The 17,256-nt window shown below is 37.3% G+C and overlaps 1 protein-coding gene and 1 pseudogene across 3 annotated transcripts in view; one reads left to right on the top strand and one right to left on the bottom strand.

Annotated features, from left to right (window-relative positions):
* The window catches only part of APOOL (apolipoprotein O like), a 104,010-nt gene that overhangs the window by 65,676 nt on the left and 21,078 nt on the right, over positions 1-17,256 (bottom strand). For 2 of the 3 annotated variants that reach the window (XM_002929607.4, XM_011237650.3), the window contains exon 2: positions 13,382-13,486. The exons of the other annotated variant lie outside the window; for it this stretch is intronic. In XM_002929607.4, coding sequence (XP_002929653.1) covers positions 13,382-13,486 — 105 coding nt within the window. The remainder of the gene's footprint in view (positions 1-13,381; positions 13,487-17,256) is intronic. 3 annotated transcript variants of the gene reach the window in all.
* LOC105242213 lies at positions 1,115-12,026 on the top strand (annotated as a pseudogene).

Here is a 17,256-nt window from a genome sequence, read left to right as displayed (position 1 = left end):
GTCTTTCAAGAAATATGTTAAAGAGAATTCTTCCAGTGGTAAGAAAAGGCCATAATGAGGGGTAAGAAAATTAGAAAAGGAAACAATTTCACAGGCAAATGCAAACATATAATAAAAGTAGCAGATTAATCATGTATAAAACCAGTATGGAGGTTAAATCACAAAAGCAGTAAAATCAATTATATCTATAAATATTACTCAAGGGGTTCACAAAATAAAAGCATGTAAATTATAAAATCACATACATAAAACGTGGTCGGGGGAGTAAAAATTTACTGCTTTTAGAATGTGTTAAAACTTAAGTGACCACCAACTTAATATAGATTGCTATAAACATATGATGATATATGTGAATCTAATGGTATCCACAAATCAAAAACCTATAATAGATACACAAAAAACAAAAAGAAAGGAATCCAAGCATAACACTAAAGAAAGTCATCAAACCAAAAGGGAAGAGAGCAAGAGAAAAAATAAACTGAGAAAAATTACAATAGCAATCATTAAAAAATATAAAATGGCAGTAAGTACATACCTATAAAAAATTACCTTGAATGCAAATGGATTACATGCTCCAATCAAAAGACACAGGGTGACTAAACGGACAAAAATGCAAGACCCATCAATATGCTGCCTAGAAGAGACTACCTTCAGACTGAAAGACACATGCATATTTAAAGTAAAAGTATGGAAAAACATTTATCATGCAAATGCTAATGACAAGGATGGTGGGGTAGCACTATTTATACCAGACAAAATAGACTTTAAAACAAAGACTAACAAGCAGGGAGGCATGACAGCTGAAGAGCAGGAGACCTCATTTCATCTGGTCCACTGAATTTAGCTAAATATGTATCAAATCATTCTGAACACCTATGAATTCAACCTGAAATTTAAGAAAAGAATTGCTGGAATTCTACAAATAGAACAGTGACCCTTTTTGCAAGGTAGGAGGTATAGAGAAGTGAACCTGAGGGAATATATTGGAAGATAAATGCGGGGGGAGGGAGCCTCCATAAACCAGCTACTGTAAAGTAATACAGCCCCAAAGCACAAAACTGGAACCTTTAGAAGTATGCACGAGTGAGAGACATCCCTGCCGAAAGGCACTCAGATGGCGAAGCAGGATGGAATACTAGGTGGGACAGTGTGGTCTCATGAGTCCTGGGGTCACAGAAAGAACGGGGTGCTTGAGTCAGGAGAGTTCCCAAGAATTGGAGAGGGGAAACTGGCTATGGTCAGGGAGCCTGGGAGAGGGCTCTCAACTAGGTTTATTACAGACTGTGAACCGTGGCAGGATCGGCGACCTAGCTCTATGGAGGAGCCCTGCAAGCAGCAGGACCACAGTGACACTCCTCCTTCCCAGAGGAGCAGTGGCATGGCTGCAGACCGCAGGCATCTGCTGAGTCTGGCAAATGCAAAAGTGAAGACCGCTTTTCCCTGAGTGTTTACTTAGTGTTTATCTTTCAGCTCCAGGGCTGGAATCAGAGCCCTTGCAATTTTTATTTTCATCCTATAAAGCGACCTGGAAAGCCTTCAGGGAACAAAAGCCACACAGAGCAACACGGAGCAAGTTACACTGAGCCTGGCCTACGAGCAAGGGACAGCACAACTACACCCAGGCAAAGACACCTGAGAATCAGCACAGCGGCCTCTCCCCCAGAAGATCAGCTGAACATTAGGGGAATACCAGGTTTACCAAGCACACAGAACTGCAAAACCCCAGCACTAGGGGAAAATAGTATATAAAAGTAGAGGTTTTTTCTCATGATTCGTTTATCTTTCAGTTTAAATTTTCCTTTTCCATTTTTCTTTTTTCTTCATTTTCAACTAGTTTCTTATTTTATCAACACTTTGCTTTTAAGTATTTTTAACTTTCATTTTTACACTTATATTTTACAGATAGATTCTTCATTTTTGGCTTCCTTTCACTGTATTCAATTTTCTTTTTGTATATATCTAAGTTTCACTTTCTCTACAATTTTGGGATTTAGTGTCTTCTAACAAACAGACCAACCACACCCAGAACCAAATAGATGACTATGTTTCAACGATCTAAGAGATTATATTCTCTCTCTCCCCCCTTCTTTTTCTTTTATTTTCTTTTATTTCTAACCTCCTAGGATTTGTCTAGTGTGTATTTCACTTAGGTCGTGGTTGTTATTTTTGATTTTGCTCTCTCATTCATCCATTCTTCTCTGGACAAAATGACTAGAAGGAGGAATTCACAACAAAAGAAAGAACCAGAGGTAATACTCTCTGCCACAGCTCAAACTGATATGGATATAAATAAAATGTCAGAGCTGAAATTCAGGATAACAATGATAAAGTTACTAGCTGGATTTGAAAAAAAGCATAAAAGACACTAGAGAATGCCTTAGTGCAGAAATAAAATCTAATCAGGCCTAACTGAAAAATGCTTTAACTGAGAAGCAGTTTAAATTGAATGCTTTAACAGCTAGGGTAAATGAGGCAGAAGAGAGAGTAAGTAACATAGGAGAAAAGTTGATGAAAAGGGAGGAAGGTGAGGAAAAGAGAGAAAAACAACTAATGGACCATGAGGGGAGGCTTTGAGAAATCAGTGATACCATAAAGCGAAACACTACATCAAAAACTAAGGATATACTGTATGGTGACTAACATAACATAATAAAAAATTATTATAAAAAAAAGAATGCAGTATCTGTGAAGTGCAATAAAATGAAGCACAATAACAAAAAAACAATATTAGAATTTTGGGGGTCCCAGAGGAAGAAGAAAGAGAGAGAGAGAGAGAGTGCAGACAGAAGGTACATCTGGGCAAATCATAGCTGAGAACATCCTTAATCTGGGGAAGGAATCAGGCATTCAAGTCCTGGAGGCAGAGAGAACACCCACAAAAGCAATAAAAATAAACACCCTGACATGACATAGTGAAGTTTATAAATTTCAGAGATAAAGAAAAAATCCTGAAAGCAGGTCGAGAAAAGAAGCTTCTTAACCTACAATGATAAAAAAAAAAACAAACAGGACAATCTACAGAAACAGGGGCTTTACATGTAATACAATGGTATTAAATTCATATCTGTGAATACTCTGAAAGTGAATGGACTAAATGCTCTAATCAGAAGACACAGAGTATCAGATTGGATAAAAACATGAGACCCATCAATATGTCATGTACAAGAGATTCACTGTACACCTAAACACATATCCAGATGGAAAGTGAGTGGGTGAAGAACCATTTATCATGCCAATGGACATGTAAAGAAAGCTGGGGTAGCAATCCTCATATCAGACAAATTAGATTTTAAATCAAAGACTAGTAAGGGATGAAGAGGGACACTATATCATACTTAAAGGGTCTATCCAACAAGAAGATCTAACAATTGTAAATATCTTTGCTCCTAATTTGTGAGAAGCCAATTAATAAGCAACATGAAGAAACACATTGATTAAGAATACATTAATAATAGAAGACTTCAACACCCCACTCACACAGCAATGGACAGATCATCTAAGCAGATCAACAAGAAAACAAGGGTTCTGAATAACACACTGGACGAGATGGACTTCACAGATCTACAGAGAGTATTTCATCCTAAAGCAACAGAACACACATTCTTCTCAAGTGCACATGGAAACTTCTCCAGAATAGGTCACGTATTGGGTCACAAAACAGGCCTCAAATGGTACCAAAAGACTAGGATTATTCCATGCATATTTTCAGAAGACAATGCTTTGAATCTTGAATTCAATCACAAGAGGAAATTTGGAAGGAACTCAAACACTTGAAGGTTAAAGAGCATCCTAATGAAGAATGAATGGGTCAACCAAGAAATTAAAGAATTAAAAAAAATCATGAAAATGAAAACACAACTGTTCAAAAACTTTTGGATATACCAAAGCTGGTCCTAAGAGGGAAGTAAATAGCAATACAAGCTTTTCTCAAAAAATTACAAAATTAGCCATCAGGGAAATACAGATCAAAACCACAATGAAATACCACCTCATATCAGTCAGAATGGCTAAAATGAACAACTCAGGAAACAACAAATGTTGGTGAGGATGTGGAGAAAGGGGAACCCTCCTATACTGCTGGTGAGAATGCAAGCTGGTACAGCCACTGTGGAAAGCAGTACGGAACTTTCTCAAGAAGTTAAAAATAAAGCTCTCCTACAAATCAGTAATTGCACTACTAGGTATTTACCCAAAAGGTAGAAATACAGGGATCCAAAGGGGTACCTGCACCCCAATGTTCATAGCAGCAATGTTCTGAATAGCCAAACTTTGGAAAGAGCCAAGATGTCCACTGACAGGTGAATGGATAACAAAGATGTGGTATATATATACAATGGTATATTACTCAGCCATGAGAAAGGATGAAGACTTACCATTTACAGTGATGTGGATGGAACTAGAGGGTCTTATGCTGAGAAATAAGCCGATCAGAGAAAGATAATTAACATACAGTTTCACTCAAATGTGGAATATATGAAAAAGCACAAAGGATCATAGGGGAAAGGAGGCAAAACTGAATGGGAAGTCATCAGAGAGGGATAAAAACCATGAGAGACTCTTAACTACAGGAAACACAACTGAGGGTTGCTAGAGGGAAGGTGGGTGGGTGGATGGGGTAACTGGGTGATGGGCATTAAGGAGGGTAGATGATTTGATAAGCACTGGGTGTTATACACAACTGATGAATTACTGAACACTATATCTGAGTTGGCTAACTCACAAGAGACCAAAAAAAATGACTCTACATAATGACAAAGAGAATAATCCAATAAAAGGATACAACAATTATAAATATTTATGCAGCCAACATGGGAACACCTACATACATAATGTAGTACTAACAGACATAAAGGAAGAAATTAACAGTAATATAAAAATAGTAGGGAACTTTAACACCCCACTTATATCAGTGGATAGATCATTCAGTCAGAGAATCAACAAAGCAACGGTGGCCTTGAATGACACATTGGACCACATGGACTTAACAGATACAGTCAGAATATTCCATCCAAAAATAGTACTCATCCTTTTCAAGTATACATGGATCATTCTCTAGAACAGATTACATGTTAGGCCACAAAACAAGTCACAATAAATTAAAAAGAAGTGAAATTACATCATGCATCTTTTCCAAGCACAATGGTATGAAACTAGAATCAATCACAAGAAAAAAACTGGAAAGAACACAAATACATGGAGGGTAAGTAACATGCTACTAAACAATGAATGTGTCAACCAAGAAATCAAGGAAGAAATAAAAAAATACACAGAGACAAATATAAATGAAAACACAATGATCCAAAAAGTTTATCATGCAGAAAAAGCTGTTCTTATAAGGCTTTATAGCAATACTGGCCTACCTCAAACAACAAGAAAAATCCCAAATTAACAATATAACCTTTTACCTAAGAGAGGTAGAAAAAAAAGAACAAATAAATCCCAAAGCCAATAGAAGAAAGTAAGTAATAAAGATTAGAGCACATAAATAAATGAAAAAGAAACTAAATAACAACAAAATACCCACAATAGACCAATGAGATCAGGGGCCTGCTTCTTTGAAAAGGTGAACAAAATTGATAAACCTTTAGCAAGACTTATCAAGAAAAGAGAGAGAGGACCCAAGGAAAAAAAATCATAAATGAAATAAGAGAAATAACAACCAACACCACCAAAATATAAAAGGTTATTAGAGAATATTATAAAAAATTATATACCATCAATTTGAACAACCTAGATGAAATGGATAAATTCTAGAAACATGTAACTGCACAAAACTGAATCAGGAAGAACCATTACTAGCAATGAAATTGAATCAGCAACAAAAAAGCCCAGGACCCAATGAACTCACAGGTGAATCCAACAAGTCATTTAAAAAGGTGTTAATATCTATTCTTCTCAAACTATTCCAAAAAATAGAAAAGGAGGGAAAGCTTCCAAATTCATTCTACAAGGGCACCATTACTTGGATACCAAAACAAGATAAAGACACCACACACACACACACACACACACACACACACACACACACCTACAAGCCAATATCTCTGATAAACACAGATGCAAAATGTTAGCAAAGTGAATCCAACAATGCATGAAAAAAAAAATCACTCACCATGATCAAGTGGGATTTATTCCAGGGATGTAAGAGTGGTTCAGTAAGCACAAACTGGTCAATGTAATATATCACATTAACATGTGAAAGTATAAAAACCACATGATAATATCAATACAGGTATAAAAAGCATTTGACAAAGTAAAACATCCATTCACAATAAACACTCTCCACAAAATAGGTCTAGTAGGAACATACCTAACATAATAAAGGCCACATATGAAAAACCCACAGCTAACATCATATTCAATGGTGAAAATCTGAGAGCTTATCCTCTAAGATCAGAAAAAAGACAAGGATGTCCACTCCCACCATTTTTTAATAATATTTTTTTTATCATTATGTTAGTCACCATACAGTACATCCCTGGTTTTTGATGTAAAGTTCCATGATTCATTAGTTGCTATAACACTCCCACCATTTTTAATCAATGTGGTACCAGAAGTCCTAATCACAGTAATCAGACAAGAAAAAGATAAAAAGGCATCCAAATTGATAAGGAAGAAATATAACTTTCACTCTCTGCAGATGCCAATATTATATATAGAAAACCCTAAAGAACCATCAAATAACTACTAGAACTGATAATTCAGCAAAGTCACAGGATATAAAATTAATATACAGAAATTCATTGCATTTCTACACACTAATAATGAAGTAGCAGAAAGAGAAATTAAGGAAACAATCAGTGACAACTAGGCCAAAAATAATAAAATACCTAGGAATAAACTTAACCAGGAAGGTACTGGTACTCCAAAACCTATAAATCACTGATAAAAGAAACAGAAGATGACACAAAGAAACGGGAAGGCATTCCATGCTCATGGACTAGAAGAACAAACATTGCTAAAATGTCCATACTAAACAAAACAATCTACAGATTTAATACAATCCCCATTAAAATGCCAAGAACATTTTTCATAGACTAGGACAAATTACCCCAAAATTGTATATAACCACAAAAGACCTCAAATGGCTGAAGCAATCTTTTTTTTTTAAGATTTATTTACTTCAGAGAGAGGAAGGGAGAGAGAGAGAGAGAGAGAGAAAACGAGGAGAGGGAGAGAGAATCCTAAGCAGACTCCACACTAAGCATTGAGCCCAACATGGGGCTCAATCTCATGACCCTGAGATCACGACCTGGGCCAAAACCAAGAGTCAGCTGCTTAACCGGCTGCACCACTCAGGAACCCCTAGCTGAACAATCTTAAGAAAAAAGAACAAAGCTTGAGGTATTATGGTGTCAGATTTCAAGATACATTACAAGACTATAGTACTCAAAACAGTATAATACTGGCACAAAAACAGACACAAAGATCAAGAGAAAAGAATACAGAGCCCAGAAATAAACACACACTTACACGGTCAATTAATCTATGAAAAAGGAGGCAAGAATATATAATGGAGGCAAGACATATATTTTCAAATGATATATCTGATAAGGGGTTAATATCCAAAACATATAAAGAACTCATACAACTCAGCACCAAGAAAACAAGCAATCCAATTAAAAATGGGCAGAAAACCTGAATAGATATTTTTCCAAAGAAGGCATACAAATGGCCAATGGACACATGAAAATATGCTGAACATCACTCATCATCAAGGAAATGCAAAGCAAAACCACAATGTGGTATCACTTCACAACTGTCAGAATGGCTAAAATCAAACAGACAAGAAATAACAAGTGTTGGTGAAGATGTAGAGAAAAGGGAACCCTCATACACTGCTGGTGACAATATAAATTGATACAGCCCCTGTGGAAAACAGTATGGAGGTTCCCCCCAAAATTAAAAATAGAACAATTACATGATCCAGCAAACCCAGTTCTGGGTATTTATCCAAAGGAAACAAAATGTTAATTCTTAAAAGATATATGCACTCCTATATCTACTGTAACAGTATTTACAATAGCAAAGATATGGAAGCAACCAACATGCCCATCAACTAATGAATGGATAAATGTGAGATATATATATATATATATATATATCTCGTGTGTGTGTGTACATATATCTATAATGGAATATTGCTCAGCCATAAAAGAGAATGAATGAAATATTACCACTTTCAACATGGATGGACCTAGAAGGCATAACGTTAAGTGAAATAAGTCAGAGAAAGACAAGTACCATATGACTTCACTCATTTGTGGAATTTAAGAAATAAAACAAATGAACTAAGACAAAAGAGACTAACAAAAAGAAAACCCAGACTCTTAAATACAGAAAAGGAACTGGTGGTTGCCAGGGGGATGGGTGAAATAGATAAAAGGAATTAAGCATACATTTATCTTGATGAGCACAGAGAAGTGTACAGAATTGTTGAATCATTACATTGTATACCTGAAACTATTTTAACACTATATATTAATTATACTTGAATAAAAAAAAGAAATACAAATGCCAATAATCCAATGAAAGCAAGATCAATCTCACAACTGAAATGCAAACCAACCAACCAACAAAAACACTCAGGAGCACAGAGTAGAATAATGGTTACCAGAGGTGGGTGGAGGAGGAAATGTGGAGGTGCTGGCTGAAGAGTAAAACGTTTCAGTTATTAAAGAATAAGTTCTAGAACTACAGTGTACACAATGGTGACTATAGTTAACAATACTGTACTGTATACTTGAAATTTGCTGAGAGTACATCTTAAATGTTTTCACCCCCACACACACACACAAAAGAAAATGTTAACTACGTGAGGTGACAGATGTGTTAATTAGCTAGACTGCGGTGATCATTTCATAATGTATATATGTCAAAACCTCAAGCTGTATATTAAATATATTCGATTCTTATTTGTCAGTCATAAAGCTGAAAAAGGAATTCAACTGTACTCTGAGAATTTTGTCTTCACTGAGGGAAGAACATTCTTACTATGGACTAGAAACCCTGGGCTTAAATGGCACTTATTGTACAAATACACTTGTTTGTACTCTCTTAGAAATTACAATTATATTAGAAAGCTATAAAATCACAAAAAAACATATAAAACCACATTTAAATTAAATTGAACCAAAGTAGGATTCTCAAATCAATATTTCTTCTCTGTTATTTTTTCGGTCAAAACAAGCAAGTAACAGTAAGTCAAACTTGTATCACTGAAACATTTTAAAAAGAAACATACAATGTCTACGGCTGATTGTATACACACAGTACAAATGCATCATTTTACAGATTTGAATACTGCAAATTTCATGACTTAAAAAAATGATAACTCCGGGGTGCCTGGGTGGTTCAATCAGTTAAGCGGCTCCCTTCGGCTGAGGTCACCATCTCGGGGTCCTGGGATCGAGCCCTGAATCTGGCTCCTTGCTTGGTGGGGAGCCTGCTTCTCCCTCTCCCTCTGCCTACAGCTCCCCCCTGCTTGTGCTCTCACTCTTGCTATCTCTCTCACTCTCTCTCTCATTCTCTCTGTCAAATAAATAAAAATCTTTAAAAAGATGATAACCCCATGGCAATGCAAATTTTCCTAACAGATTTAATTATATTCACTAGATGGTACTTAATAAGGTAGAAATATACTGAAACTTTTTTAAAAAATTTAACAAGAAAAGCTGAATGATAAAAGGATTTTCTGGGTTAACCATAAGTTTACTAGAAGATTCCACTAACCAGAATACCTAATTCATAGTGTTTTGGTTTAGTAGAGGCTTTACTGTAAATAAATTTAAATGGAGGCAAAACTCACTTTACACAATAAAGTTACCCGGAAATGTTACATGCAATCCTATTTTCATTCCTTCATAAATTTAAGTTCCTTAAGGGGCGCCTGGGTGGCTCAGTCATTAAGTGTCTGCCTTCGGCTCAGGGTGTGATCCCAGAGTCCTGGGATCGAGTTCCGCATCAGGCTCCCTGCTCCACTGGGAGCCTGCTTCTTCCTCTCCCACTCCCCCTGCTTGTGTTCCTTCTCTCGCTGGCTGTCTCTCTCTCTGCCAAATAAATAAATAAAATCTTAAAAAAAAATTTACGTTCCTTAAAAATTGGATCCCATCTTTGGGAATATTCCCCAGCACTTAGCTGGCAACAATTTTGTTTGATAAGTAATTCAGTGCAATTCTATTTAAAATGTATTGTGGAACACGATAAGTACCAAGGAATTCTGCATATTTCACAATTTGGTAAAGAGTACAAATTTATTTTTAAATTCAGAAATATGTAAATTCAGCTATTCGGGACAAACAGATTTTTGGGAATACCTAGATTTTTAGCTTTTCAAAGATGAGAGTGTCAAGGTAAGCTTACAATAATCATCTCTCTTAGATTAATAAAAAGGAGAAAGAAAACTGAGAAGTAGCAAGTATGTAGGAAAGTGACTATCCCAGACTGCTAATGAAAATTAATAAAACTTTACCCAGTGCTTATACAGTACTTCATACACAAACAAAAGGAATTCAGGAAACCGTTTTGTTAAATGAATACTACCTTTATGCATGTCAGTTTGGCAATGCATTGACATTTTTTATGCCTTCTGACCTACAATTCCATTTCTAGAAACTCATTTTAAGGAAACAGTTATAAATGCACAAAAAGATTTGCGTACAAAGTGTTTTAACAAAGCATTGAGTATAACAGCAAAATAATTGGAAATATGCTAAATTTCAAAAAAATTACGGAAATTGTACATTTGATAATGGTACATTCATACAAACAAATATTTATGCCACCATTAAGAATTCTCTTTAATGTCATCCAAACAGTCAGTGGTGGAGTCAGGATTCAGATTCCGACCTACCTACATTCTCTAAGAATGCAGATAAATCTTAGGGGTGACTTTAGGCTGGAAAAGATAAAAATCACAATGGTGATCAGGCCACTGGGGGAGGAGCTGCTGGTAGCACAGTCTCAGTAGGCGGTATGAGCTTGCCTGGGGACCAGGTCCCCAGAAGACTGTGGGGAACCAAGTTTCTGGGTTCCTGGAGGCAGAGGAGGAAGATGAGTTCTATCAGATGACTTACGGGGATTTCACAGAGGACCTGGGAAATAATGAGTATCAAGGGCACCAGTAAGACACAGAGGATTAGGTGGACTTTGACTTTTACATGCATGAAGGGGATGAACCACCCAGTTATAAAGAAGCAGAAGAGCCAAGAAGGAAGTGCTGAGTAGTCACCAAAGCATATAAAGAGCCTCTCAAGATCTTGAGACCTCTAGCTGGTAGCTCTCAGAAGGCCTGATAAGAGAAAGCACTGCCGCCAGTAGGAACTACAGGAAAATGGCTCTGACAGAATTCCATGTGTCTACAGCTGAGCATACATGACAGACATTCCTTTGGGTACAGGAGAGGCAGGGCCAGTCACAGCAGCGAAAGGGGTCCCACTGTGAGTGGCTACTGACCAGGAGGCGCTGCTCAGAGAGGCCAAGATCACAGAGGAGCTCAACTTAGGTTTACTAGAAACATATGAGCAGATTCAGGCTGACAAAAACAAGTAAGTGCACCAGAAGCGGAAGTGCCCCGGGCCCATAATCACCTATCATTCAGTGGCAGTACAGCTTGTTGGGGAGCCAGAGCCTGAAGAAGAGTGTGTGGATGTGGAAGGACTGGATCCCGCTCCCACAACTTTTGCACTGACTCCCCATGCCAGCACTGGACCCGTCAACCCTCCTGCTCACTGCTCCTATACCTTCATCATTTTCAGTAATAATACGACATTTGAGGAATGGTTTCCCCAAGGGCAGCCCCCAAAGTCTCTGTCTGGGAGGTCTGCCCTGTGACCCACTGCCCAGCCCTATACTGGGACCCTGTCACAGACATCCGCTACGCCACTGCTCAAGGCTTCAAGAACATCCATGAGGCCTTCAAGTAGAAAGTCACTGCCCATGGACTGCCGCCCACTGCCTCAGCACTTCCCGAGGTACTCCCTGGCTCTGGGCCCCAAGTCTTGTACCAGAAAGCTGTCACGAAATAAGGAGATGTTTACTTTTTAGAAGCCTTTTTCATGCCCTGACTTGTGGCTCTTAATGTTCCCCCCCCCTCCCTGCTTCTCCTCTTTGTCATCTCTGAGCTTTGCCCAGGCCTTTTCTCTATTTCTTTCCCCCAGTTCCTCCAGGTTTTATTTGTGTTTTTTAACCTAATTGAAGAGGCAGTACAACGGTGAACAGAATCAACAGCCACGATTAGGTATCAACAAGGTGGTATGATAGACTAGATCAATAAAATTTAAGTTAAACAGGCATAATTATACCAGTAATGGAGTCCAAAAAGTCCATATACATAAGTACAGACTGGAAAAAGACATAGCTTACCAGTAGCCCATATAAAGAGGTTTAATGAGGTTTAATTAATCTTAGAGAACTCCAAGTTCACTATGTCATGGTTAAAAGCTGATTATAAGCAAGATTGATTATAAAGACACTCAAAACAAATATAAATACAAAAATGAACGTGATCTCAGGCAGTATTAATAGAAACATATCATCTAGAACAAGAGAAGGAAGAATCTGACTCTATCCTACAGTAACCTGAAAAAAACACTAACCATTCTAAACATGTTTGGCAAAGAATGACCATTATAGTGCAAGAACTACAAGCTATGGCATATGAGGGTTAAAGCTACCAATATACTTAGCCGGGATACAAAATTACTTAAAGTATAATTGATATCTCAAGAGTTGTTTTGTGGAAGAGGGATGAGAATTTTTCTATATGGTACCAATGCCAAGAGATACAAGGCCAAAGGATAGAACTTATTACGAGACAGGTTTGTGTTTGACATAAGGAAGGACTTTAAGCTGAATGAGAGCTGCCAGAAAATGGATGGATTGCCTCAGGTTCCTTTATTCACAGTTTTATTGTTATAAAAGATAAATGGCCACTTAGTGTGCCTATTGTAGAGGGGAATACAGTACCATACAGAAGGCTGAACTAGAAAACATCTAAGGTCACTTTCAAAGCTGAGATCTTAATGAATTTCTTAAACTAAGGTTTTCAAACATCAGGTGTACTTGTATAAATTTGTCAAGAAAAAAATAATCAGAAAGCTTATAAGGACTAAGATCCTATACTACTAATTGATTATTCACTAAGAAAAATCACTAATTTTTTTCACTGGAGTTAGAATTTTAGATGTTTGATTTAAATATAAGAAATGCAGTGTTTATTTTGACACACCCTACAACTATTTCTTTCAACTTATAAAATGTGCCTAACAAATATTTCAAATACATTTTTGATGAAGAGAGATAACTCAAAAATAAAAACATTCATGGCTTTTGCATCATATTTATGCTACACAAAATTCACAAACTTTCGTAGGCAAATCACCTGCTCTGGTTTTACTAGCTGCTTTTTGTATTCGTCCTCTTTAGCTGCATGCACAGTTACAGATGCACATATCAGACCTGCAGGTATGGTTCTCAGCGTTCCCATCTGTGAAAGATATATCAAAAACATATTTTTAATTGAAAACACCTCCCCATCCTCCATTTCCTGATACATTTTGGGAGTATCCAAGCAACACTATGGGTTTTATTTAAAGTATTTAAAACTCAAGCACTCCAAATTGCTGCATATATTTTTAGAGTAAAATTCCTAAAATTCTCTTATCATCCTGGATAGTATTATTTTTTTATTTTAATGTTTTTTATTATATTATGTCAGTCACCATACACTACATCCCTGGTTTCTGATATAAAGTTCGATGATTCATTAGTTGCATATAACACCCAGTGCACCATGCAATACGTGCCCTCCTTACTACCCATCACCAGTCTATCCCATTCCCCCACCCCCTCCCCTCTGAAGTCTTCAGTTTGTTTCTCATAGTCCATAGTCTCTCATGTTTCATTCCCCCTTCTGATTACCCCCCTTTTCTTTATCCCTTTCTTCCCCTACCGATCATCCTAGTTCTTATGTTCCATAGATGAGAGAAATCATATGATAATTGTCTTTCTCTGCTTGACTTATTTTGCTTAGCATTATCTCCTCCAGTCCCGTCCATGTTGCAGCAAATGTTGAGAATTCGTTCTTTCTGAGAGCTGAGTAATGTTCCACTGTATATATGGACCACAACTTCTTAATCCAGTCATCTGTTGAAGGGCATCTCGGCTTCCATGATTTAGCTATTGTGGACAATGCTGCGATGAACAACATTGGGGTGCATATGGCCCTTCTCTTTACTACGTCTGTATCTTTGGGGTAAACACCCAGTAGTGCAATGGCTGGGTCATAGGGTAGTTCAATTTTTAACTTTTTAAGGGACCTCCACACTGTTTTCCAGAGTGGCTGTACCAACTTGCATTCCCACCAACAATGTAGGAGGGATCCCCTTTCTCCACATCCTCTCCAACAATTGTTGTTTCTTGCCTTGTCTATCTTTGCCATTCTAACTGGCGTAAGGTGGTATCTCAGTGTGGTTTTGATTTGAATTTCCCTGATGGCTAATGATTTTGAACATTTTTTCATGTGTCTGTTAGCCATTTGTATGTCTTCATTGGAAAAGTGTCTGTTCATATCTTCTGCCCATTTATGATTTGTTTCTTGCGTATTGAGTTTGAGAAGTTCTTTGTAGATCTTGGAAACCAGTCTTTTATCGGTAGCTTCATTTGCAAATATATTCTCCCATTCCGTGGGCTGCCTCTTAGTTTTTTTTACTGTTTCCTTGGCTGTGCAGAAGCTTTTTATCTTAATGAAGTCCCACATGTTCATTTTATCTATTGTTTCTTTTGCCTTTGGAGATGTGTCATGAAAAAGGTTGCTTTGGCCGATGTCGTAGAGGTTGCTGCCTATGTTCTCCTCTAGGACTTTGATGGATTCCTGTCTCACATCGAGGTCTTTCATCCATTTGGAGTTTATCTTTGTGTATGTATTATTTTTATTAGTTAACTGTCTACTTCATATGGAATATACCAATAAAATAATTACCAAGAAGAAGTGAATACAAACTTTGAGGGATGCAGTAGGATAAATCACAGTATTCACTTAGTACACAAATACATGTCAGACCACGGTCTCAGTACTTAGGATATATCAGTAAACGAAACAAAGATTCTTGCTCTTATGGAGATGACATTCTAGTGGAGCACAGACAGACCAGAAACACAGTAAATAAATTATATGTCACAAATTGATGAATGCTATGGAGACAGTAAAAGTAAGGGTGATCTGGAGTACTGGATGATTCAAGTTGTATCCTCAAATATAATTTATATTTATACTATTTATAAAAATCATTTCCTTCCATTACAAATCCATTCTTAACTTTCCAAAATATTCATTTTTACCTATCTCATGCTTAATCTAAAGCCAAAGTGAACTTTGTTTTTGATATAACTTGATTTGAATTAAGAATGCAGGAAAGGGGCACCAGCGTGGCAGAGTCCACTAAGCTATGAGTCTTGGTTTTGGCTCAGGTCATGATCTTAGGGTTGTGAGATCAAGCCCTGCATCCAGCTCTGTACTGAGCACGGAGTCAGCTTGAGATTCTCTCTCCTTCTCCCTCTGCCCCTCCTGCTCTTTCTCTCTCCCGATCTCTAAAATTAGTATTTAAACAAACAAACAAAAATAATAATGCAAGAAAATCACTGGCTCTAAGAACAAAGTGCTCCAGTGTCATTCAGGTATCAAAATATTCCGCCAAAGAGTATCCATTCAAGGCCAAATGCAAAGCTTGCCAGGGAACAAATATTTTAAGAGCTTGATTCTTTACATAGGAAAGGAAGCTTGCTGAAATCAACAAAGGACAACCAGAGGAAAGTGGTCTCTTTAGCTTACACACAAGTGAAATTATACAAGAACTGGAAGAAATACTAGTCAAAGGACTCTAAATGTTTTCTGGTAACAGTGATAATGCCTATACTTCATTTCTGACACATTTTTCAATATTTTCTGAGCAGAATAAGGGAAGCTAGAGACACTAGGTAGGCTATTTCCTGTTTAAGCCAGTCAGGACTGATTTAGACAGAGATTTCAGACAGGGTAAAATGAAGACTCAATACTAATAAAAATTTTGTTCACTGTTATTTTCCCTTCAAGCCTACCTCTGGTACATACATCAGCATCACAGAATAATTTATCTAGGCCTGCCTTCCCAAAAGACATCACATTTGATTTCCTTATACTTGGTATTCACTACTGAAATAAGATTTCTACACCATATCTATGTCATTTCTCAATAAAAAAATATTAAAGCTGGGGGAGAAACCAGAAATGGACCCTCGGCTCTTTGGGCAACTAATCTTTGATAAAGCAGGAAAAAATATCCAGTGGAAAAAAGACAGTCTCTTCAATAAATGGTGCTGGGAAAATTGGACAGCTACATGCAAAAGAATGAAACTTGACCACTCTCTCACACCATACACAAAAATAAACTCCAAATGGATGAAAGACCTCAATGTGAGACAGGAATCCATCAAAATTCTAGAGGAGAACATAGGCAACAACTTCTATGACATCGGCCAGAGCAACCTTTTTCACGACACATCTCCAAAGGCAAGAGAAATAAAAGATAAAATGAACTTATGGGACTTTATCAGGATAAAGAGCTTCTGCACAGCCAAGGAAACAGTCAAAAAAACTAAGAGACAGCCCACGGAATGGGAGAATATATTTGCAAAGGACACCACAGATAAAGGACTGGTATCCAAGATCTACAAAGAACTTCTCAAACTCAATACACGAGAAACAAATAAACAAATCATAAAATGGGCAGAAGATATGAACAGACACTTTTCCAATGAAGACATACAAATGGCTAACAGACACATGAAAAAATGTTCAAAATCATTAGCCATCAGGGAAATTCAAATCAAAACCACACTGAGATACCACCTTACGCCAGTTAGAATGGCAAAGATAGACAAGGCAAGAAACAACAATTGTTGGAGAGGATGTGGAGAAAGGGGATCCCTCCTACATTGTTGGTGGGAATGCAAGTTGGTACAGCCACTCTGGAAAACAGTGTGGAGGTCCCTTAAAAAGTTAAAAATTGAACTACCCTATGACCCAGCCATTGCACTACTGGGTGTTTACCCCAAAGATACAGACGTAGTAAAGAGAAGGGCCATATGCACCCCAATGTTCATAGCTGCATTGTCCACAATAGCCAAATCATGGAAGGAGCCGAGATGCCCTTCAACAGATGACTGGATTAAGAAGCTGTGGTCCATATATACAATGGAATATTACTCAGCTATCAGAAA

Source organism: Ailuropoda melanoleuca, chromosome X (genome assembly GCF_002007445.2).
Source record: "Ailuropoda melanoleuca isolate Jingjing chromosome X, ASM200744v2, whole genome shotgun sequence".
NCBI classification, from domain to species: Eukaryota; Metazoa; Chordata; class Mammalia; order Carnivora; family Ursidae; genus Ailuropoda; species Ailuropoda melanoleuca.
Note: the sequence above shows the minus strand (reverse complement) of the source record. Positions and strands in the feature narration are given on the sequence as shown.